Source organism: Pipistrellus hanaki (assembly GCF_964339955.1).
Source record: "Pipistrellus hanaki genome assembly, chromosome: 2".
NCBI lineage: Eukaryota > Metazoa > Chordata > Mammalia > Chiroptera > Vespertilionidae > Pipistrellus > Pipistrellus hanaki.
Window position 1 is genome coordinate 60,895,444 of NC_140504.1, and position 26,243 is coordinate 60,921,686.

Below are 26,243 nucleotides of genomic sequence, written 5' to 3' on the forward strand. Positions count from 1 at the left end.
TTGGTTGATATCTTACTCCCTCACCCCCTGCCTTTTCTCATAGGTTGGACAGTCTGTTCAATGCTTCTATAACTCTGGTTCTGTTTTTGTATATTCCACAAATGCGTGAGATCATGTGATTTATCTTTCTCTGACTGGCTCATTTTGCTTAGCATAATGCTCTCCAGGTCCATCCATGCTGTTGCAAATGGTAAGGATTCCTTCTTTTTAACAGCAGTATAGTAAAACTGCTGTGTAGATGTACCACAGTTTTCTAATCCACTCATCTGCTGATGGGCATTTAGGCTGTTTCCAAATCTTAGCCATTGTAAATTGTGCTCTTATGAGCATAGGGGTGCATATATCCTTTCTGATGGGTGTTTCTGATTTCTTCCTGTAAGTGGGATTACTGGGTCTAATTTTTGAGGATACACCATACTGTTTTCCAGAATGGCTGCACCCATCTGCATTCCCACCAGCAGTGCAAGTGGGTTCCTTTGTCTCCACATCCTCGCTAGCACTTGTCGTTTGTTGATTTGTTGATGATAGCCATTCTGACAGGTGTGAGATGGTACCTCATTATTGTTTTGATTTGCATCTCTCAGGTAATCAGTAACTTTGAGCATGTTTTCATATGTCTCTTCTGTATGTCCTCTTTGGAAGAGTGTCTCTTTAGATCCTTTGTCCATTTTTTTTATTGGATTGTTTATCTTTTGTTAAGTTGTATGATTTCCCTATAAATTTTGAAAATTAAACCATTATCAGAGATAACATTGGCAAATTGTCTCATGTTCTCTTAATCTGACAATTCCTTCTCCTTTTAAAACAAAACACACAAAAAGCTTACTTTAGAATAGTTTGAGTTATAGTTTTAGATTTACATTTGTGAAAATGGTAGAGAGTGGTTCCAAGTTTTCCTATATGTAAAGAACTCTTACAACTCAATAAGATAAGCAGCCTAATATAAAAATGGAAATTCTTATGAATTAATGTAAAAATTACAAGTTTATTTACAGGCCTAGACCATGGACAAAAGATTTAAATAGACATTTCACCAGGTAAAATGTTCAAATGGCAAATAACAGTACAGAAAAATACTCAGCATTATTAGTCACTAGAGAAATGCAAATATAGTAAAATTATGACTTCACATCATTTGGAATGGCTATAAACAGAAAGGCAGTAAAAAAAGTTGGCAAAGCATATAAGCCTAACCAGTGGCCATGGACAACAGGGGGATGGAGGCATATGTGGGGAGGGGTTTGGGATGAGACTGGGGGAATGAGGACAATTATGTGATACCATAATCTATAAATAAAAAAATAAAAAAAAAAATGTTGGCAAAGATGTGCAGAAACTGGAATTACAGGTGGAAATATAAATGATGCAGGTGCTTTAGAAAACAGTTTAGTAACTTATTAATTTTCCATTACTGCTCTAACAAATTACTACAAACTTAATGGCTTAAAAACACATATGTATCTGTTACCTCAGTTCTTAAGACAAAACTCAGAAATGGGCTTCACTGGGCTAAAATGAAGGTGTTGGGAGGTATAGTGATATTTGAGCAGTCTCTCTTTTTTTTTTTTTTTTTTTTTTTTATCAATCTTTATTGTTCATATTATTACAAAGGTTCCTCATTTCTTCCCCCCTCCACCAGGTTCCCACCCCACCCTTCGCCCCCTCCCCATCCCCCATTGTCCTCATCCATAGGTGCAGTTTATGTTCAGTCTCTTCCTCCCTCCCTTTCCCCGATAGTAAATCCCTTTTCAGATAGTAAATCAGTTACTTAGCATTTTCTCATATCAATAATACCTCCACATTCCCAATGATACATTTCACACAAAAGACATTTCCAAATAGGTCAACCAGCCTCATCCAGGCCCCACCCAAGGCACTCACAGATCAACACTCCAGCGCTATACTAACTCAACACATCCAGATCTAAGCCTTCATCACTTGATTCAGCAGACCCTCAAGTTCCCGCAAAAGTTTCCAGCCATGTCTGAGAGGCAGCCGTGGGGCAGGGGCAGGCAAGGAGCGAGCTGTTCCGGGCCTGGCTGCTCCGGGCTTGGCCTCTGTTGCTCTGGTTCGTTCCACAACCAGCTGCTCCTGGTCTGGTCACTGCCGCTCCCGACCTAGTTGCTCTGGACTTGGCTGCTGCTGCTCCGGGCCTGGCCGCACCCGACCTCGGCTGCTCCGGGCCTGGCCGTTGAGCAGTCTCTTTTCCAAACTCCTGGAATCTCAGTGTGTGATCTTTAGAAATAGGGTCTTTACAGGTATAATTAAAATGAGTTCATATTCACTCTGTCCAAGTAACTTAGTTGCTTAGAGCATTGTCCTGATATGCCAAGCTTCTCAGTCAGTCTCCAATCAGTGCAGACACAGGAATTGACCAATGAATGCATAAGTAAGTGGGACAGCAAGTCAATGTTTCTGTCCTCCCACCCCCTTCTTACTTTTCTCAAACCAATAAATAAAAATTTTTAAAAAATAGTGTACTTGCCCTAACCAGACTGAAGGGTCCCGGGTTCGATTCCGGTCAGGGGCATATACGTTGGTTACGGGCACATCCCCAGTAGGGAGTGTGCAGGAGGCAGCTGAATCAATGTTTTTCTTTCATTAATTTTCTAATTCTCTATCCCTCTCCCTTCTTCTCTGTAAAAAGTCAATAAAAAAATATATATACATTTTTAAACAGTGAACTTGTTTAAAAAAATAAATAAAAGAGGCATACTCAATTAGGGTGAACCCTAAATCTAATGACTTTTTATCCTTATAAAAAGAGGATACACACCCACAGAAGACTGTGAAGATGGAGGCGGACAGTAGAGTTGTGCTGCTAAAAGCCAAGAAATACCTAAGACAACTAGACGCTGGCAAAGGCAAGGAAGGAAGGATTTTACTCTGGAGCCTAAGAGCCCTGACAGATAGATAGTATGAGAGTATGGATCTGCTGACATCCTGATTTTGAACTTCTAGTCTCCAGAACTTAGAATAAAATTCGTTTTTCAAGCCACTTTTGTGCTAAATTTTTTAAGGCAGCTCTAGGCAATTAATACAACAGGTTTATGTTTCTTGTAGAGGCTTTAGATGAGCTTTTGTTTTCTTGCCTTTTCAAGCTTCAACAGGCTACCTACATCCCTTCATCTTCCAAACTAATAGCATAGCAACTTTAACTCTCCTATCTGCTTTTGTTATTACATCTACTCTGACTCTTAAGGACCTCTGGTTAATCTTCGCATCTCAAATTCTTAATTACATCTATAAAATTCATTTTCCTTGTGAAATATTAAAGATTTCTGGTATTAGCCGAAACCGGTTTGGCTCAGTGGATAGAGCGTTGGCTTGCGGACTGAAAGGTCCCAGGTTCGACTCCGGTCAAGAGCATGTACCTTGGTTGCAGGCACATCCCTGGTAGGGGGTGTGCAGGAGGCAGCTGATCGATGATTCTCTCTCATCGATGTTTCTATCTCTCTATCCCTCTCTCTTCCTCTCTGTAAAAAATCAATAAAATATATTTTTAAAAAAAAGATTTCTGGTATTAGAACATGGACATTCCTAGGGGCCATTATTCTGCCTACAATGGGCAGTTTCTTTTAAAAGTTAAGCATATGTGCCATAACCTGACATAATCTATTATAGGTATCTACCAAAAATAATTAAAACATGTTCGCACACAAGACTTATGTAATACTAATAGCATTATTTATACCTAGAGGCCCAATGCATGAAATTGTGCAAGAGTAGGCCTTCCTTCCCCCAGCTGCCAGCTCCGGCATCCCTCTGGCACCCGGGACCTGGCTTTTCTCCAGGACCCAGGCTTCCCTCGCAGCCCTGGCTTGGTCTGGAAGGACATTCCGCCTCGTTAACATATTATACTTTTATTATAGATAGCTACATCAGGTGGTAAATGGGTTTTAAAAATGTGCCATAGTCATACAAAGGAATACTATTCAACTGCTGACATAGTATAACATGGATGAAACAAAAAAGCTGTATGAAAGACATGTTGCCAAAAAATCACATGTATGATTCTATTTGTATGAAATGTTCAGAAAAGACAAATTTATAGAAAATAGATTTAGAGGCTGGCTTTGGTTTTCCATCAGATAATGCATATTGGAATTTTGGGGTGTAATGTTAATGTTCTAAAGCTAAAGTGAGACGATGGTTCACTACTTTGTGAAATCTAAAAATCATTGAATTGTGTAGTTAACACAAGTGTGTTTTCTGGCATAATAAATTAAATCTCAGGAAGGCTGTTTAGAAAGAAAAGTGATGGAGAATGTAAAGGAGTGGGGACGGACTTCATGCACCTAGAAATCTTTGTGACATTGATTTAAGCAAAGATTTCTTCTAACACCAAAAAGCATGACTCACAAAGGAAATTCATCAAAATGTAAAATTTCTGATATGTGAAAAATTAAGAAAATTTTAAAAAGCCATAGACTGGGAGAAATCATTTACAATATACATAGCTTACAAAGGACATCCTATGTAATAAAAGCCTAATATGCAAATGGAACAAATGGCAGAATGATTGGCAGAACCGACCGGTCTCTTTTGCACACTGACCACCACGGGCAGATGCTCAATGCTGGAGCTGCCCCCAGCCTGCTGGCCCTGACCAGCTGTGGCGCTGGATGGCGGGGCAGGCCCAGGCCAGGCCAGCCAAGGTGGGTGCCATTGCCCCCCACCACCCCATCCCCAAATCTCCCTGCTGGTCGCCCCACAGATTGGCCCTGATCATTGGACAGACCTAGAGACCCTTACCCGTGCACAAGTTTCATGCACTGGGCCTCTAGTGCAGTGGTCGGCAAACTCAGTCAACAGAGCCAAATATCAACAGTACAACGATTGAAATTTCTTTTGAGAGCCAAATTTCCATCTTAAAAAACTATAGACTCCTGGGCCACACACAGTGGTGGGCGCTGAGCTGTTGGCGTGGACCCAGACCGCTGCTTGGTGCTGGAGCATTCGCAAATGGCTGAGGGCATTCTGGGACCCCTGCTGTTCAGGGCCTAAGTGCGGGCCTACAGACTAGGAGCAGCCTGGGTCTGGAGGATGTTCCCAGGACCCAGGCCACTCAGCACCTATGTATGCAAATTAACCACCATCTTTGTCAGGTTAATTTGCATACTAACTGATTGGCTGTTGGGTGTAGCATAGTGATGGTTAATTTGCATGTTTCTCTTTTATTAGATAGGATGTTAAAAGTTCTTTAAGAAGAGGGAAAAAAGATTTAAAATCTGAACAGTAAAATGACAATAAATACATATCTGTCAGCAATTGAGTCTAAAAGAAACCAAAACAAAATGAAGGAACCATCAAAACCAAAACAGACTCGTAGATACAGAGAACTTATTTTTCTGGCCAAGTGGAAGGAGAGTTGGGTGTAGGATGAAAAAAGTAAAGGGGTTAAAATATAAAAATTGGTAGTAACAGAATAGTCATAGTGATGTAAAATACAGCATAGGGAATCTGTATATATAAAAGCCTAAGTGACCACATTCACTGTGATACGCACTGACCACCAGGGGGCAGATGCTCAACACAGGAGCTGTCCCCTAGTGGTCAATGCATTCCCACAGCAGGAGCACCACTCAGCTGACTGACAGGTGCCAGATGCTGGGCTCATGGCTGACAAGCGCAGTGGCAGCAGCCACAGGGGCCAGGATGAGTGGGAGCAGCATGGCGCCCAATCCCAGCTCCCCCCTGGCTGCCTGCTGCTTTGTGCACTACATCCCTCGGGGGATGCCAGACAGCCAGTTTCGGCCTGAAACTGCCAGTCCAACATACCCCGAAGGGTACTGGATTGTGAGAGGGCCCAAGCCAGGCTGAGGGACCCACTGGTGCACAAATTCATGCTCTGGGCCTATAGTATAGTCAGTAATCTAATAACTATGTATGGTGTCAGAGGGATACAAGAGTTATTAGTATGATCGCTTAGTTATATAATGTTTACTCTCCTAGGTGTACGCCTGAAACTGATGATATATTGTATGTCAACTGTAATTGGAAAATAAAACATGATTTTAAAAATAAATAAAAGCTAAGAAAATTGATCCCCTAAAGGCTGAAAAATCGAGGGACAGTTAATAGTTTAAAGAAATGGAAAATTGCTGATGGGTTTAAATAAACCTCATTAACAATTACCTTAAGTCTAAACAGAGTAAGTGCTCCAATTGTCAGATTAAAGGAATAAGACTCTTAAGTATATACTGTTTACAAAAGACATTTTAAATATAAGCATACAAAAAAAAGTTAAAAGGATGCTAAAAGATACACTATGGGACATTGGTTAAAAGAAAATAGTGTGTTGGAGAGGAAGTGGGAGTTAGAAATATCAGTGATGACAGAGAATCATTGATTAGCTGCTTCCCACACTCCCCACACTGAATATCGAGCATATAACCCGGCATGTGCCCTGACTGGGAATTGAACTGTGATCTGGTTCATAGGTTGGTGCTCAACCACTAAGACATGCTAGCCAGTCAGTCCAAAGTAAGTTTTAAGACAAGGACTAATACAGCAAAAATAGATAAAGGGATCAATTCATAACAGTCCTGAATGTTTATGCTCTTTAATAACATAACTTGAAAATACACGAAGCATACTATATTGATGTACAAGTCCTCATAAAGTTTGTTCTCCTTCCTCTCCAACCCCAGCTTGCACATTTACACAAAGCACACTTTGTCTTACCGTATTACATTGCCTATAGTTTTGGGAATTCATAATTGCTGCTTTGTTCATGTTCTACCCTTTCCTTAGGATGCATTTTTTGCCCTCCCACAAAACAAACTCCTAGTCATCCTTCACAACCTTTCTCAGGATCACTTCTAATATTATTTTTATACTTTGTGTGCATATGCTATTACTAGCATACTGTATTATATATACTTAGGTGTAAAGGCCTTTGCATTCCAGGTGTTAGCACAAAGGTGTTCATATATTGAAATAACTGATTTATATTTTGAGTAAGCAACTTTGATGTTTGTGAGAACTCTAGAAAATTTTAGATATAATACCGTTAGAACTCTCTTAAAGCTCAATTCAAGTGATGTTCTTGTTTTCTTAACATTTCTTTATAGCCCTCTGTGTTTACACCTTTGATACTACACATTCTTTGCTAAATTATGTAAGTTGATAATATTACTCTGCTATATTTAGAATATCCACTTCTTAAAATAATTCAGAGCTAAGTGATCAGGATTACAGAAGTATTCCATTTCAATCAGAGTTAAACTGTATTTGAAGGTGAGTTTGCTGACAGTTACATTTAATAACAACTTTAAAATTCTATTCATAGTTGCCCTGACCGGTTTGGCTCAGTGGATAGAGCATCAGACTCAAGAGTCCTGGGTTTGATTTCGGTCAAGGTCATGTACCTTGGTTGCGGACACATACCCTGTGGGGAGTGTCCAGGAGGCGGCTGATCGATGTTTCTCTCATAGATGTTTCTGACTCTCTGTCCCTCTCCCTTTCTCTCTGTAAAAAATCAATTACAGAGAGAAAGGTAATTTCTCTCTCTCTCTCTTTTTTTTTTTTATATATATTTTATTGTTGTTGTTTTTTACAGAGAGGAAGGGAGAGGGATAGAGAGCTAAAAACATCGATGAGAGAGAAACATTGACCAGCTGCCTCCTGCACCCCCCTACCAGGGATGTGCCCACAACCAAGGTACATGCCCTTGACCGGAATCAAACCTGGGACCTTTCAGTCCGCAAACTGACGCTCTACCCACTGAGCCAAACCGAATCTGGCAATAAAATATATATATATATATATATATATATATATATATATATATATATATATTAATTTTGTTCATAGCATATTCTTACAGTCTATTAATAATCAAACTTACTTAATTCCTTTCTCAAGTAACTACCAGACAGTTCTATTATAGTTTTAAAATATGTAGGTATCTGCCTGTTTGTCCATAGAAAATATTGAAAGACTCTACATATCAGTTATTTCTGATCTTATTTCCTAAGTAATTTCTATGGTAATGGCCTGTTTTTTTCTGTTTTGTTTAGTAAATCAAGACATGCAAGGAAAGATCAAACTGCCTCTTCCCTAATGATTCAATATTGTGTTCTATATTTAGACTTGATTTGTCTGCCCCAGTGGAAACTTTTTTTAGTAACTTTTATTAGATTCAGCCTAGCACACTGCACTTTAACCACCTTTTCCTTCTGTATAAAGACAAAGTCCTGGTTTTGATCCTTTTAAAAATTATAAATATACATGAATCCTGGTAATTATCCAAAAATCCTTCTTAATTTTTTTATAATTAAAGTTTTTTCATTTATAATTTAGAAGCTTTACTTCTATGTTGTTGTTTTTTGTATGTGTGTGTGTTTTTTAAGTTTTTCTTTATTATTGTTTAATATTGGACTTCATAATGTATTTTGTTGTTGTTGTTAATCATCACCCAGTGATAGTTTTTCCATTAATTTTTAGAGAAAGCGGAAAAGGAGTGGTGAGGAAAGAGAGGAACATCATTGTGAGAGAGACACATTGGGGCCCCTTCACTGTGTAGGCGACACTCGAAACCCTGAGCATACCGGCCAGGGCTTAATAACTTAAAAATTTTTTTAATTGATTTCAGAAAGGAAGGGAGAAAGAGAGACGGAAATATCAATGAGAGAGGATCACTGATAGGCTGCCTCCTACATGCCCCCATACTGGGAATGGAACCACAGCCTCCTGGTTCATAAGTTGATACTCAATCACTAAGCCATCTGCCAGGCTCAGTCACTTTTAAAATACAGAAGCTAAATTTTTTTTGTGTGTTGTTAATCCTCAACTGAGAATATGTTTATTGATTTAAGAGAGAGAGGAAGGAGGAGACAGAGAGAGAAAAACATCCATTAAGTAGTTACCTCCTGTATGTGCCCTGACCGGGGATTGAACCCACTACCTTTTGGTGTACAGGATGATGCTCCAACCAACTGAGCCATTCAGCCAGGGCTAGAGACTAAAATTTTTTAGTGCAATGGGGTGATTTATGTATGTTGATATATATATATCGGGTCTAGTAATAATTAATGTCGTTTTTAAACATTCGTTTAAAATCTTGCTTGGCGTTGACTTGTATTGACATAACCTTCAAACACGTGGTATCTACAGAACGTGTGAAGTGCAATTAACAAGTTCTGCTTGAAAAAGTTTGTGTTTGGTTTGGTTTTTGTTGCAAAACTAGGGCTAAGAAGATGGCGGATGAAGAGCATATTCGGCACTGCATGCTTTATGAGTTCCAATTAGGAAGAAAAGCAAGTGAGGCTGCAAAAAACATCTGTAGTGCTCTTGGTCAAGATGCAGTTAGCGCCAGAAAATGCCAGCGTTGGTTTGAGAAATTTCGTGAGGGAAATTTTTCGTTAGATGACAAGAGTGGTCGAGGCCGTGTGTCCAATTTTGATCAAGAAGCTCTTCAAGCTCTTTTGGTACAAAATCCTCAAATTACCCAACAAGAGCTTGCGACAGCTTTAAATTGTTCACAAAAAACAATTTTCAATCAATTGCGTGCACTTGGCAAAGTCCAAAAGTTTAGAAAATGGGTTCCTCATGAGTTGACCGACAACAACCGTAATCAAAGAGTCACAATTTGCAGTTCGCTCCTCTCTCGTCAAAACCGTTTGCCGTTTTTAGAGCAAATTGTTACCGGAGATGAAGAATGGGTGCTGTATGTTAATTTGAAAAGGCGGCCTCAATGGTTGGACAAAAATGAGGCTCCGCAGCCCACGCCAAAACCTGACTTGCATGCGAAAAAAGTGATGTTGTGTGTTTGGTGGAATTTTAAAGGAATTCTTCATTATGAACTTTTACCATCTAACCAAACCATTACAAGTGCAGTGTATAGTGCCCAATTGGAAAGGTTAGCCCAAGCTTTAAGAGAAAAAGAACCCGCGCTGATTAATCGGAAGGGCGTAATTCTTCACCACGATAACGCACGACCACATACTGCAAGAATCACTGCTGAAAAACTGCGCCAGTTGGAATGGGAAGTTCTCCCTCAATCTGCATATTCTCCTGATATTGCCCCTTCCGATTACCATTTGTTTCGTTCTTTGCAAAACTTTCTTCTTGGAAAAAAATTTAATAATGAAGAATGCCTCAAAAATGCATTGACCGAATTTTTTGCATCAAAATCACAAGAATTTTACAACAGAGGGATTAAAATGCTTCCTGAACGTTGGGCACAAGTAGTAGAAAACAACGGCAACTATATTGTTGATTAAATTTTGTTGTATTGTTTAAATAAATTCGATTTAAAAAAGTATTAGAAAATGACATTAATTATTACTAGACCTAATATATATATATATATATATATGTGTGTGTGTGTGTGTGTGTGTGTGTGTGTGTGTGTGTGTGGGTGTGTATATATATATATGAGATTTGATATGTATGCTATTTTGTTGTATTGATAGCAAGCTTCAAAACTTCTATGTCAAATTTTCAGATTACCACTCGTTCTGATTAATGGCACACACACTTTCTGAGCAGCATTTCAAAACACAAAGAAGTAGCCAAAACCGGTTTGGCTCAGTGGATAGAGCATTGGTCTGTGGACTGAGGGGACCCAGGTTCGATTCCGGTCAAGGACATGTACATTGGCTGTGGGCACGTCCCTGGTGGGGACTGTGCAGGAAGCAGCTGGTCAATTCTCTCTCTCATCGATGTTTCTAGCTTTCTATCCCTCTCCCTTCCTCTCTGTAAAAAAGCAATAAAATATGTTTTTAAAAAACAAACACAAAGAAGTAGAAAATTGGGTCTCTGGTCTGCCTCAAAACAAGAAAAGTTCTATTGGGACGGTATCCACAAATTATCTGAAAGATCGGGGGAATGTGTAACTAGCTATGGTTATTACTTTGAATAAAGAAAACACTTTTGATGTTTCTCTTGAAATTATCATGTTTTCTTTGATTACAAAATCCGCATTATTAACTGGTACACCTGGTAGTTAAATTACTGCACCCAGTTTATGGTGCTATATTCTAAGTTGAAGAGTAGTATTATGTTGCCTGGTACCACTTGTATGTGGGATCTTTAAAAAAGACAGAAAGGCAAGTATTGCATGTTACCACTTACATATGGGATCTAAGAAAAATCTCAGAAACAGTGGAAAAGTGGTTGCTAGAGTAGGAAGTAGGGAGAGATTGGTACAAGGGTACAAACTTTTAGCTACAAAATGCTTAAGGTTTGAGGATTTAATGTAAAATACAATGACTATAGTTAACACTGTATTGTATAGTTGAAGTTTGCTGAGAGTAGAACTTAAATGTTCCCACACACCAAAATGGTAATAATGTGAGGTGATAGATACGTTAATTAAATGGGAGAAATTCTTTAAATATATATATGCCCAAGTGACCGTTCGACCAGCAGCTATGATGCACAATGACCACCAGGGGGCAGACACTTAGACCAGTAAGTCAGGTTCCTGCTGGGGCCCTGTCAGCCCCAAATCTGGTTCACCTGCTCCAGATTCCCTTTCAGTGTGCATGAATCTATGCACTGGGCCACTAGTATTTATGTAAGATGTGATCTTGTATTTTAAGGAATCCTGTATTTTATAACATAACAATCAGTATCTGCCAATACAAAAAGCTGTGGGTGGTAAATGATAGGTATGTGAGCCCACTACATTTTAATAATGAGAAGGTTTGGGGTAAAATGTTCAGATTTTAAGAAGACATACAAGATGTTCAAGTATAGTTCCTCGCAATTAAATGAAAAACAAAATAAAAATGGAGAATTGACACAGGAAGGCTAAAGTTCCAAATGAACATCAAGATCTATAATTGGGGAGGAGGAGAGGGTTGTTTAAGAACTGTAATATATTTTACTGTTTTCTAATTATCTAAATTTTAATATTTCAGAGGATATTGTAATAAAATACCTATAATTTTGACCATGTTTTTTGGAATATGCTTTTAAATTTTTTTATTCATTGATTGATATTAGGAAGTGAGAAACCTCTATTTGTTGTTCCACTTGATTGTTATATATTCAATGGTTGCTTCTTGTATGTGTCCTGGCTGGATATCTAACCTGTAACCTTGATGCTCACTAACCTACTGAACTATCCGGCCAGAGTCTTTTGAAATATGCTTTAAACGTTTTTTTGTATATATTAATATTTTTGTATATATTATAGCTATAAAAATAAAAGCATAATATGTTAATTAGACCAGACGACCTTCTGGACAAAGCCAGGGCTGTGAGGGAAGCCCAGGTACTGGAGGGAAGCCGGTGTCAGCAGCCAGTGGAAGGAAGGCCTACTCTTGCACGAATTTCGTGCATCGAGCCTCTAGTATACATATATGTATATGTATATGTAGTTGGAATATGCTTTTCACCCTATAAAACAATATATCAACACTGTCCTTCTGTGCTGATATATATTAATGTTCATGCTTTATTTAGCCAGTTCCCTTTTGATGGACACTCAGTTTTTTGTTTTGTTTAGTTTTGTTTGCTGTTATAAAAGTGTGATGAGCAATATTTTTGTTTAGCCACTTCTCCAATAGAGTTTTAAAAACCTATGTGCCTGTATTGCAAATGATTATTTAGGGCAGCTGTTGCCAACTGGTGATCCGTGGATCACTGGTGTCCCTGAGTTCCGAAAGGTTGCAGCTGCTGAATTAGGATGTATTGTTTGTATTTCCTGCTGTTGACCAATGCCATTGTGATATGGAACTAGCACTGAAAGAGTAGGTAGGACCTACATAGTTTTCTAGCTGCTTGGTTGGTATCAGATTATTTTATTTTTTAACTCACTTTTATTTGATGTTTTCTTTGAATGTTTTTCTTTTTAATTTTTTATTAAATTATCTGTATACATATTTTAACATTGCCCCCCCCCATACATACCCTCCCTCCCCAGAGTTTTGTGTCCATTGGTTGTACTTATATGCATGTATACAAGTCCTTTGATTGATCTCTTATCTCCCCCAGATCTCCCTACCCTCTCGGCTGTAATTTGACAGTCTGCTTGTTGCTTTGCTGTCTCTATATCTATCTTTTGGTTCATCAGTTTATAATGTTCTTTAATATCCATAAATGAGTGAGGTCATGTGGTGTTTCTCTTTCATTGACTGGCTTATTTCACTCAGCATGATGTTCTCTAATTCTATCCAGGTTGCTGCAAATGATGAGAATTCCCTTTTTATGGCAGCATAGTATTCCATTGTGTACTGTAGATGTACCATGGTTTTTGGATCCAATCATCTGCCGATGGGCACCTAGGCTGTTCCCAAATTCTAGCTATTGTAGCTTGTGCTGCTATGAACATAGGGGTGCATATATCCTTTCTGATTGGTGTTTCTAGTTTCTTGGGATATATTCCTAGGAGTGGGATTACTGGATCAAATGGGAGTTCCATTTTCAGTTTTTTGAGGAAACTCCATACTGTTCTCCACAGTGGTTGCACCAGTCTGCATTCCCACCAGCAGTGCACGAGGGTTCCTTTTTCTCCGCAACCTCGCCAACACTTGTCGTTTGTTGATTTGTTGATGTTGGCTATTCTGACAGGTGTGAGATGGTACCGCATTGTTGTTTTGATTTGCATCTCTCTCTGATAATTAGTGACTTTGAGCATGTTTTCATGTGCCTCTTGGCCTTCCTTCTGTCTTCTTTTGAGAATATTCTATTTAGGTCCATTGCCCATTTTTTAATTGGACCATTCATCTCCTTTTATTTAGTTGTATAAGCTGTCTGTAGGTGTTGGAGATTAAACCTTTATCAGTGGTAACATTTGCAAATATGTTCTCCCATACAGTGGGCTTTCTTGTTGTTTTGTTGATGGTTTCTTTTGCTGTAAAAAAGCTTTTTATTTTGATGTAGTCCCATTTGTTTATTTTCTCTTTAGCTCCCATTGCCCTAGGGGCAGTATCAGTGAAGTTCTTTTGGCATATGTCTGAGATTTATCACCTGTTAAAAATTTTAAGAAGACAATGTATATAAGCAACTCTACTAATGATATTGCTAGTGATAGCAGGAAGAAAAATTATGTAGATGCTGTTCAGGTTTGTCTTGTCACATTTGATCAACCTTTATGGTGGTAAAATTGACTTGAGCTATTAAAAATATTTTGTTTTTGGCAATATGTTACTGTACTTTGGATTATAGTCTTAGAATAAATTTCTAGAGTGGAATTACTTGAAGAAAGGAGATGCCTTTTTAGGTTTTTTATATACGTGCTAGATTGTCTTCCAAAGATATAGCCACTGACAGTCCCATCAGCCAAGTATAAGAATCCCATTTGCTACTTACCACCCTGCCAGTATTAGGTATCACCATTCTTTTTGATCAGTAAGAGATGTTTATATTTTCTGAACCAGAGACAACAAGGAAAACTTTGACATTTATATAGCATGTTATTCTGAACTTTTTAATAATGGTTGTTTACTGAATTTGTCTCTAAATGTATACAAGTGTGTAAAAACTGAATTGAATCTTGATGTAATGACTGGCAAAATCTGCTTATAAATAGTACTATCTTCATAGAAATAAAAAGTTACTGTAGCCGAGATCGGTTTGGCTCAGTGGATAGAGCGTTGGCTTGGGGACTGAAAGGTCCCGGGTTCGATTCCGGTCAAGGGCATGTACCTTGGTTGCGGGCATATCCCCAGTTGGGGGTATGCAAGAGGCAACTGATCGATGACTCTCTCTCATCGATGTTTCTAACTCTCTATCTCTCTCCCTTCCTCTCTGTACAAAATCAATAAAATATATATTTTTTTAAAAAAGTTACTGTAAAAAGATTAAATTTTTTAATCATGTAAAAAAAGATTTGGTACCTTTTAATATGTTCATTTTAACAAATGTAGCTAATTACATTTTATTGAGTACATTTTGGTTTGTTCCAGTAGCCGGATCGAGCTGGGAGATGTGACACCACACAATATTAAGCAGCTGAAGAGATTAAATCAGGTCATCTTTCCAGTCAGCTATAATGACAAGTTCTACAAGGATGTGCTGGAGGTTGGCGAGCTAGCAAAACTTGGTATAATATGTTTTTTTCCTTCATTTGTTTATTCATGTTCTCGACCCTTAGTTTTTAATAGTAGAGCAGGAAGGTTTAATCTCTATTTTTACAAGTGAAGAAATGGGAGTGCTCCAAATTCTGGGGAAAATCTCAGAGAAATCAAGGCAGAATATTTGAAATTTAAAAGGAAATGCTACATCTTTTATTTAGTGTGTGCCTGTGTGATTCCCCATATTTTGCTTTAAATTTCTAAGATGGTATAGGAGGTTTTTGAAGCTGTTGAAATTCAAAGTAGATGATAAAACTAAAAGCTGATAGCAACAGTTTAGTCCTTATAAATGGTGGTGTTTTTAAATTGTTGCTGAATTTATTAAGTAAGATGACTGCCAAATAATGTACTACATTCCTGACATTTAACTATGCAACCTGCCCTGAGGTCCAGGTGAGAAGGGAATGTCCCTTGTCTCTGTGGGCAGGGTTCCAAGTGCCTTGTGCACCTTCCCTGGGCACTGGCTCTGATGGGACCAGGCCAGTTAGTTAACATGGGGCGCTGGGCATTCTAGTTACAGCCACCTGTGGACATTTGGAATAAGGGGATGCGGGGGAGACTGGGCCACTATGGCAGACGTTGGCCACAGTCATCATCAGAGAGTATGACCTTTCTGATCCATCCTGTTCCTTCTACCTGCATGGAGCTAGATCTACTCCTTTCAAGAATCCACAGCAAACTTTATGCAGTACTCATGTACTTAAAACAAAAATGCCCACCAGGAAAAAACATGTGCATGGAGTTTCAAAATAACAAAAATCACCAACTCTGGGACAATTTTTTAGCTTTGGGGGACATGGAAACAGGGATTCCTACTTGTAAAAACACATGCAAGGCAAGCCATTGTGGAATGGACACATGGAAAATTTTCCAATGCTTACTTTTCAAGGTACTTCATTGTTAAAACAGGTCACAACACTAATCCTCTGGCCTGTGTGCCAGTGTATAAGCTACAAATGCTTGCCTGGCAGCTGAGGGCCATTCTCTAGTAGCATGTTTGAAAATTGAATGAAAATCCATTAAAAAAATATTTAAATAGTTTCCATAGGAACACAGATAACTGTGACCTCGACGCCTAGACCTTCCACATTCCATCTGTGCCAATTCCACTTACAAAGACATTTCAAAACTAGCAATAATTAAGTTAATGGTTCCCCCAAATCCCTTAAGTCAAGCTACACCCCTATAACAGCTACAAGAATGATTGAAGTGTAGGCTGCTGAGAGGCTTCTCATCCTACTCTCCCAGGCACAAGACACAGGCAGAGAGAGCACTGGCGTCCTGCTCTTCCACTTTGAGTGGGAAGTCGTGGTTCTGGACTTGCTGCATCAGTTGCCATGTCAGCCCTAACAGCACATAGTAAATAGTCATACTCTGGAATCCATTGAAAGTAGAAGCAGCAGCAACGATGTAAACACCCATGTTTTCAAAGAGGATCCAGTCCCCCACTTAGGCTGGGGGACTGTCACATGCTGGCCCCCAGATGCTGGATGAATAATACTTCTCATCTGGTTGGGCCTCTTCTGCAGAAGGGACTTCATGTGCAATTAAATGATCCATACACTCCATTAGTCACATAATATATAAAGGTTTTTTCACCCGACTCCTCTTTGTCATCAGAGCCTGTTTGTTCCTTTAATACCAGTTTTTTGGCAGTGATGTTAACTGCAAGTGTGAAAGCTGATGCAACATAGTATCTGCCTGGCTCAGCTGTGAGTATCACTCCCAAGTCTGATGGAAAATACTTGTCCAAAGCTGGGTTGATTACACTGATGATCAAATTTAAGCTTCCCATCCTCAGGTCCAGGAAAGCCACCACCAATATCCAGCAGATACATGTTGAAGCCAACCTTAGCTCCCATGTCAAAGACAATAGCGGGCATCAGAGATGGCCAGCATGAAGGCCTAAGGTTAATACAGCCACTTCCATGTGATGGCATCAATGTTTAGCTCCTTTGTTCCAAAAGAAACCTGCTGCTGGTTTTGAGTAGGGCATCAAATTTAACACTTGAGGTGACACACAGCTTTGGAATCATTAGTAGCAATCCACAAAACCCACTTTGCTTTTAGATGTGCCCTAGCAACTTCCATCAACTTGACCTTACTATGGAAAGTGGTCATCTGGACTCCTTTATTGGCAGCATATTTAATCTGAGACACTTGTTTATAAGGATTTGCGTAGATAATCCTCTGGAGGTACCCCAAAACTCTGCATCAATTGTATTTCAATTTTACTGGCACAGTCAAATCCTGTCCGAATGGCAGCTAAGGGTCTTCACTATTGTTCTATCGTCATTGCAGTTCTACTATCAGTGACCCCAAGAAAGAGCTTTTAACCATTTCAGAAGTTTCTTTAGAATGTCTCCCGGGTCTGCAACATACAAGGCATCCTTATCATCGGAAGAAGAGACTGCATTAATTTTTTGGTCCAGAATGTCCAATCAAACTCTTAATTTATTAATGTTCATGTTCATGGTTTCTGGATGTTCTGAAATGCAACACAAAGGAAAATGAAGATATGGGAGTTAGAAACTATTGCCAGCTGTTCACAAATGCAGCTCTCCGGAAATAACAAGTCCAGAAGATGTGTGTCCTCTTAGTGTAGCAGTGGGAATGCCCTTAGGCAGAGTGCACACAGAATGGCCATTCCCAAAGAGCCACCCAGCCACCCACCACCTAGCTCCCTCCCTCTGAGGAGCTTGGGAATCTAAGGGACTGACTTTTTTAATCTTTACTTTTGAAAGTATTACATATGTCCCATTCCCCACCCCACCCCCAATTTGACTTCTAGCTTCTCCTGCTTCCCAGGCTTTCACCCCCTATTGTCTGTGTCCATGGGTTATGCATATATATATATATATATATATATATATATATATATATATATATATACAAGTTCTTTGACTGATCTCTTCCATCCATCTACCCTCCCTCACCTCCCCTCTGAGGTTCTACAGTCGGTTCTACGTGTCTCTGTCTCTGCATCTATTTGTTTAACAGTTTATTTTGTTTATTAGATTCCACATATGAGTGAGATCATGTAATACTTAACTTTGTCTGACTGCCTTATTTCGCTTAACATAATATGTGTTATTCTGTCTGTTGAAAGTTATATCTTTATGTTTTCCATGGCAGCCTATTTCAATGATATTGCAGTCGGTGCAGTATGCTGTAGGGTGGATCATTCACAGAATCAGAAGAGACTTTACATCATGACACTAGGATGTCTGGCACCATACCGAAGGCTAGGAATAGGTAAAATTATTATTTTTTATTATATTTCTTCAAAGAAACATAAACATACTGTTAATTCTTCCTGACCCAGTAAGTCAAAGTATTTTTTTTTTTTAAAGGAATACTGGGAAGTGGTTACTGAATTATATAAGGTGAAGAATATTTAGTCCTAGCTGGTTTGGCTTCAGTGGATAGAGTATCGGCCTGCGGACTAAAGGGTCCTAGGTTTGATTAGGATCAAAACACATGCTCGGGTTGTGGCCTCAGTCCTCAGGGTGGGGCATGCAGAAGGTAGCCGATCAGTGATTCTCTCTCATCAATGATGTTTCAATCGCTCCCTCTTCCTTCTCTGAAATCAATAAAAAAAAATTTTTTTAAAAATTTATTTATTAACATAATTCAATTGAAAGTCCTATACAGATTTGTTGTCAATGTCCCTTTTGTTTTTTCTGTTTTCCTTGTACCTGGATGTCTTATATATAAAGATTGCTTTTCAGCTAGCAGTTTTAAACATACATATTAGGTCTAGTAATAATTAATGTCGTTTTCTAATACTTTTTTAAATCGAATTTATTTAAACAATACAACAAAATTTAATCAACAATATAGTTGCCGTTGTTTTCTACTACTTGTGCCCAACGCTCAGGAAGCATTTTAATCCCTCTGTTGTAAAATTCTTGTGATTTTGATGCAAAAAATTCGGTCAATGCATTTTTGAGGCATTCTTCATTATTAAATTTTTTTCCAAGAAGAAAGTTTTGCAAAGAACGAAATAAATGGTAATCGGAAGGGGCAATATCAGGAGAATATGCAGGTTGAGGGAGAACTTCCCATTCCAACTGGCGCAGTTTTTCAGCAGTGATTCTTGCAGTATGCGGTCGTGCGTTATCGTGGTGAAGAATTACGCCCTTCCGATTAATCAGCGCGGGTTCTTTTTCTCTTAAAGCTTGGGCTAACCTTTCCAATTGGGCACTATACACTGCACTTGTAATGGTTTGGTTAGATGGTAAAAGTTCATAATGAAGAATTCCTTTAAAATTCCACCAAACACACAACATCACTTTTTTCGCATGCAAGTCAGGTTTTGGCATGGGCTGCGGAGCCTCATTTTTGTCCAACCATTGAGGCCGCCTTTTCAAATTAACATACAGCACCCATTGTTCATCTCCGGTAACAATTTGCTCTAAAAACGGCAAACGGTTTTGACGAGAGAGGAGCGAACTGCAAATTGTGACTCTTTGATTACGGTTGTTGTCGGTCAACTCATGAGGAACCCATTTTCCAAACTTTTGGACTTTGCCAAGTGCACGCAATTGATTGGAAATTGTTTTTTGTGAACAATTTAAAGTTGTCGCAAGCTCTTGTTGGGTAATTTGAGGATTTTGCACCAAAAGAGCTTGAAGAGCTTCTTGATCAAAATTGGACACATGGCCTCGACCACTCTTGTCATCTAACGAAAAATTTCCCTCACGAAATTTCTCAAACCAACGCTGGCATTTTCTGGCGCTAACTGCATCTTGACCAAGAGCACTACAGATGTTTTTTGCAGCCTCACTTGCTTTTCTTCCTAATTGGAACTCATAAAGCATGCAGTGCCGAATATGCTCTTCATCCGCCATCTTCTTAGCCCTAGTTTTGCAACAAAAACCAAACCAAACACAAACTTTTTCAAGCAAAACTTGTTAATTGCACATCACACGTTCTGTAGATACCACGTGTTTGAAGGTTATGTCAATACAAGTCAACGCCAAGCAAGATTTTAAACGAATGTTTAAAAACGACATTAATTATTACTAGACCCAATAGTATAGAAAGAGAACAAATATTTGGAAAATCAGATGTCTAGTGTTTGCTTCAAATTCTGTAAGGACTCAGTAAGTGTTAGCATAGTCATTATATGTAATTTAAAGATTGATCTTTATGACATTACTTATTTGTCTCGTTAATAGGAACTAAAATGTTAAATCATGTCTTAAACATCTGTGAAAAAGATGGCACCTTTGACAACATCTATCTGTAAGTACAATTATATTTAATTATCTAAAGAATTTAATAAATTGGCAATAGTAATCTTTACAGAAATTTTAAATTCTGGTCACATATTTCATTGTCTTTTGGAAACACCATGGACGTAGTGGTTAATAATAGATTAAGAAACCTGAGGAAAAACATTCTTGTTTTCCTTTAGAATATTGGGATGGGAGCTTCAAAGTTACAGGGATGAAATAATTTAAAATTTATTTTTTATAAATTTCTTTTTTTTTTTTTTTAATATATTTTATTGATTTTGTACAGAGAGAAAGGGAGAGAGATACAGAGTTAGAAACATCGATGAGAGAGAGTCATCGATCAGCTGCCTCTTGCACACCCCCCACTGGGGGTATGCCCGCAACCAAGGTACATGCCCTTGACCGGAATCGAACCCGGGACCCTTCAGTCCCCAAGCCGACGCTCTATCCATTGAGCCAAACCGGTCCCGGCAATTTAAAATTTAAATTGTTAAATTTAAGAATCTATTAACATTACTTTTCTTTAACCCTCAGTTTGCACTCTGTTTTGGTTAAAGTCTATTGGTTATGTGCTTATTAGCAGCAGAGTTTAATTATAAAAATCAGAGAGGCTGAAACCGGTTTGGCTCAGTGGATAGAGCGTCAGCTTGCGGACTGAAAGGTCCCGGGTTCGATTCCGGTCAAGGGCATGTACCTTAGTTGCGGGCACATCCCCAGTAGGGGGTGTGCAAGAGGCAGCTGATCAGTGAGTCTCTCTCATTGATGTTTCTAACTCTCTATCGCTTTCTCTTCCTCTCTGTGACAAATCAATAAAAAAAAATATAAAAAATAATAATAATAAAAATAAATAAAAAAATAAAAATCAGAGAGTACTTGGCTGATATTATACTTAGATCTTAAGAGACAGGATAGGTCATAATAATGGATTGTTTATTAAGATCCTCATTTTTACTTTAACAGTGGGAGAGATTAAGTTACAATGCTAGTTGAGGAGTAATTGAGAAAGTTCAAATTATTTTCAAAAAATAGCTTGTTTTTATATCAATCACAAAGGATATATTCAGGCATTTGAGACCTAATATTTTACTTTTTTTTAATCTTTTTTTTTCTGTGTGTGTTAATATGGTCTTTGAATATTCTCTCATAATTGAAAATGTTATGATAGCTAGCCCTTTGTTGATTTTAAGAATAATTACTATTCCTTGAGTCACTAATCTCAACCAACTGTTACTAATGTCAGCGGTATTCCTCCTCCAACCAATTTGAAGCTATCTGTGGGGAACAGGTAAAAGCTTATGAAATCGTAATTTTTTTTTTTTTTTTCTGATACCTTCTTATATCTTAGGCATGTCCAGATCAGCAACGAATCAGCAATTGACTTCTACAGGAAATTTGGCTTTGAGATTATTGAGACCAAGAAGAACTACTATAAGAGAATAGAGCCCGCAGATGCTCATGTGCTGCAAAAAAACCTCAAAGTTCCTTCTGGCCAGAATGCAGACGCGCAAAAGACCGACAACTGAACAAATTACAAATGAACTTTCTTGCACTTGCTTGTCGCCAAATAAAAGAGAGGCCCATTGATTCCCCCCTGCCCCCCTTTGTTTTAAAGCTTTTCCCACTCCTTGTTCTTGCTTTTTCTCCTTTCTTTCCTTCACTTTCTTCTAAAAGTTTTAATACTTTCAAGGACTTTCAAAATTAATCATGTTTAGGTTGTTTTTGTTTTCTTGTTTTTGTGAGCTGGACTGGTTGTAGGAAGGAGATGTATAGATCTGTTTATTTCACAGTTAAGATATATGGTCCCAAGAATTTGGGTATCAATTTCAATTTATTTTTAACTTTTTTTTAATGTCCTGCATTCACATTGAAGGGCAGAGCCTACAAAATATTATATATTTCAAAAGAAAAAAGAAGCAGTAGCAATATCTTGTTCTCTAATCATAGACAAGTTTAGTGTGTTCGTGGTACTTTGGGTTTTTCAAGACTGTTTGTGGGATACTAATCCCTAGACATTGCCTTCAACTCCACCTTTTGTCCTTCTAAGTACTATCTCAGGAGTTGGACTATTGTTATTCTTGTAAGAAATACTAAGCTTATTTTGTGTGTGTGTGTGTGTGTTTTTAAGCAATTATTTCTTTCTTCCTCATTGGTGGCTGAGGGTGGGTGGGATAGTTTGGGTAGGTAGTGTTAGACTTTGGTCTCAAGTATTTGAGTTAAACTGCTTTTTGCTAATGAGTTGGTTGGTTGTTAGAAGGTTTATTTTTCCTGCTGTTGATTGTTATTAGTGGCGTTAACTTTTTAGAGTGTGAGCTGGTGAAATTTTTTTCTAATATCCCAGCTAAAGATATGGCCTTTAATACTGACCTAAAGAGGTTTGTTGTGACTTTTTTCCTCCTGTCCCCTTTCTTCAGTAAACTCACAGTAGTCTAACCTTAAAAATGGAGTTGGTGTCCTTATAGGGCAATACCCCTAAAGAATCCTGAAGTAGGTGTTGTCTGTTGGACATATTAAAACATACTTAAAGGTAAGCTTAGATGGACTTGTGGCACAATAAATGCATTTAATGTCAGCTAATGCAGGCTGTTAAAAGTGTGGCCACTGAGCATTTGACTATGTAGGAAAGAATATCTAGACTATTTTTGAGAATGACATAACTGTGCTATTATCTGTTGGAAAACATCCCAGATTTGCTTACATTCTGTGCCTGTGATATTGAGTTTAAGGATTTGGGGGAGGGAGAATTGTTAAACATATTACTTCTATTCTTGGAAAAGTAAAGTCCAGAAGTGTTACCAATGCAAATGTCACTGTGACCTCTGTTGACAGAAACTTGTTTATACCAGATCATTTCCTGGTGCATAAGGAGTGGTTTTGACAGGTTGATAATTTTCTAAGATAAGAGACATCTGAAATTTTCTTGTTTTCCTCCATAGTCCCATCTCCAATATTTAAATTTTTATGATTGCCAATATTGGTGACCCAACAAATTATCTCATTAGACTTTAAAATCGTGATAGAGTTTGAAGATTCTGTCATTTGACTTTAAAAGGAAGGTTGTTTCATAATATTTATCCTCTTATGTAAATTCTGCTATGAAAGTCTCATTTCTCCAAACATGTTAAATGACTAAATTATTTTACAGTGTTGATACACACTTGATAATCTTCAGTTCTTATTTGAGACTTCAGCAGTCTTGAGTGCCAACAATAATACAGAAAAGGAAGATAGTTGATGAATGAGTTTATAGACTCCTCATCTTAAGATAGTAGAAATGTAGAAAGACCATGCTGGTTTCTTGGTATCAGTTACTTCAGCAGTATAAATCTAAGCTTAGAATAAAAGTTTAGCATTAAGCACCTTTACCTTATGGATAAGCTTCCGCTTGCTCTTGCCAAGAAAAGAGTGCTTGAGTTACAGAAGGCATAATTAGTTTGAAGAATTCAGCCTTTTTGTAAACTTCCAGATATCAAAATAGATTTTGATATATAAATGAGTTTTCTGAGATGACACTGCCTCTATTTCTATAACCATTTCACCTGGACTATCAGTCCTATGAATGTATCCCTAAATGTTGTTATTGAAAACCGAATAGCTGCCTCATGACAATTCAGTACATGTTATTTAAGGAGGAAAAAATATAAATTTTGAATTGAGGGTGTAGGCTCCCTGTCATTATAGTGTTTCTTTTTCCACACTAGTCAATATCTTTAACCTAAATTGTAAATGTTTGTAAAAGTTTAATTATCCTACATCAGACTTGTATTAAATATTTCCATCCATTTATGGAGGAGGAGGGATATAGAAGAGGTAGAAGCTGGGTACTAGTTCATATGCTTATGAGTCAGTAAAGCCTGAAATAAGGCCCCATGTTGAGTTGGTTATTTTGAAATATGATAAAAATTATTATTGAGGTAAAACAATTCTATTAACTGGATGATTGGATAACAGGATATAACCACCATATTTTTCAGGACAGACAGTTTTTACTGTGGAATGAATAGATAAAAATACTGGATGGCAATTGTATTTGAGTTCTAAAGAAAAAAATCTGCAGAGAAATCTATGCAATATATAATTTGTCCAGATTAGTTTTTATATGGGAAAAGAATTTCTGAAATATCCCCAAAGCAGTTTACTCATCAATTGAAAGTCCTCCAAAAACAGAACTATTGGGAAACCATGGTATGTGGGGTGGAAAAGAAAAGCTCCCTCAGTTTTTTGGAGGGAATAACTTTAAAAGTACTTAAATGGCTAAGTTTACTTGGTGCAGTTAAGAATTAAATTTGTTGATTTTAACATTGCTGTTACATCTGAAATAAACTTAATGTGATGTTCTGGTAGAATTCTGTGATGTTTGTATATGTCCAAAAAACCCACACACACCCTACTTTGTGTTGAATTTTAAGATCAGTTATTTACTATTTCCCAATTTGATTTTCTAAATACTTTTACATTTCTTTGAAAACTAAAATAGCCAAAGTTTAATAAAAGCTTCCTAATTCAGACCTTTTAGAACTTGCTAGAAACACTGCCGGGTATCTGCAGTTCAGTCTCAATGAGAAAAAGTCTCAGGGAGTTGTCTTCTTTCTGCTGCTATATTTTGAATGTAATTGTTAAAGTCACCTGACATTTTAGGCTGTGATCTCATTAGTGGTATGCATTTACTACAGATGATATATAATGTATTCAAAATTTTTTTCTTTTTTTAGTAGTGAGCAAGGAATTTTAGTAGTTGAATGAGTTAGGAGTTGCTTTTTAAGTTTTCTTACTGAATATCAAAGATGGATTTAAAATTCTGTCTTTAACAAAATTAACTCAGTGATTACTATCTTAGTCAGAAGTGTTATAATTTGAATTTTATTTATTCCATTCAAGAAACAATAGGTGATATTTGCCTGATGTCTTAGTTATCCCTGTGTAGCACATTATCCCAAAATTTAGTGGCTTAAAACTTATATTACCACCCACAATTTCTGAGTCAGGAATCCAGGAACAGCTCAGCTGGGATCTGGCTTGAGGTTGCAATGAAACTGTCAGTCAGGGTTATATCATCCTGAAAGCTTGACAAGGGCTGCGGGAGCCAATTCAAAGATGGCTCATGCATTTACTTGGCTATTGGAGGGATTTAGTACCTTCTGTCACCTGACTTTCCCCAGAAAGAGTGATTCAAGAAAGTGAGCAGAAGCCATGCTTTTGTATGAGCTATCTTAAGAAGTGACATGCTAATAACTTCGGCCAAGTTCTGCTGCTCACAGAGACCAATTGTACTAACTAGGTACAATGGGTAGTACCCAAGGACATTAATACTAGGAAGTGGAAATCCATGGATATGACTGCACATTATACTTGGAGAAAATTTTAGGCTTTGTTGACAATAAGGGCAGGCTTAATGGAAAGATTCTGTTATCTCAACTCTCGAGTTTCCTACATAAGGGTTAGAAAGCATTGCACTTTATTGATATTCAGAATGTAAAAGAAATAGGGAGTGGGTCTAAAAGTTTTGCTCTTATGTTGAGTTTTATGCCTAGGTATATATTGTAATAATCTGTCTCCTAGATTAGTGCATTTCTAGCTGTGTGAGTTGAATATTCCTGGGAATTGGGTACAGTAGTGAGTAGAAGTAATGAGTCTAAGAATTTTTTCAGGGAATAAATCGAAGTGTCCCAAATTGGACTTCCCTTTTAAAGCTGTACCATAGGAATTTAGTCCTAGTTTACAGCCAAATAACAGCTATAGGGGAAAAAGCCTGAGTAAGATTTTTAAATGTCAGTATAGTTATCTTGATAGAACACAAATGTAAAGTCAGAATCTTACTGGGGCAGAAATTCTCAACCTTTCCAATTATAAATTTAGAACATTTGATTTCTTAGGTAAAAGTGTTTACCTTGAACCAAAGTCTGCTCCAGAAATAGTTGGGAACATCTCTATACTAATAAAAGGGTAATATGCTAATTAGTCTGGGTCGACC

General features: G+C 37.8%; 1 protein-coding gene and 1 pseudogene across 3 annotated transcripts in view; one reads left to right on the forward strand and one right to left on the reverse strand.

The window, feature by feature from the left end:
• The window catches only part of NAA50 (N-alpha-acetyltransferase 50, NatE catalytic subunit), a 43,168-nt gene extending 18,550 nt beyond the window's left edge, over positions 1–24,618 (forward strand). Inside the window, exons 2-5 of one of the 2 annotated variants that reach the window (XM_084873984.1) lie at positions 14,865–15,001; positions 18,168–18,287; positions 20,216–20,282; positions 21,621–24,618. In XM_084873984.1, the coding sequence (XP_084730110.1) occupies positions 14,865–15,001; positions 18,168–18,287; positions 20,216–20,282; positions 21,621–21,798 (502 nt within the window). In that variant the 3' untranslated portion in view covers positions 21,799–24,618. The remainder of the gene's footprint in view (positions 1–14,864; positions 15,002–18,167; positions 18,288–20,215; positions 20,283–21,620) is intronic. The other variant, XM_084873985.1, reaches the window with a different exon arrangement.
• On the reverse strand, positions 15,017–17,863 carry LOC311617563 (ornithine decarboxylase-like; annotated as a pseudogene). The gene has a single exon. The product of its transcript is annotated as an ornithine decarboxylase-like (transcript).
• Positions 24,619–26,243: the final 1,625 nt, after the last annotated feature.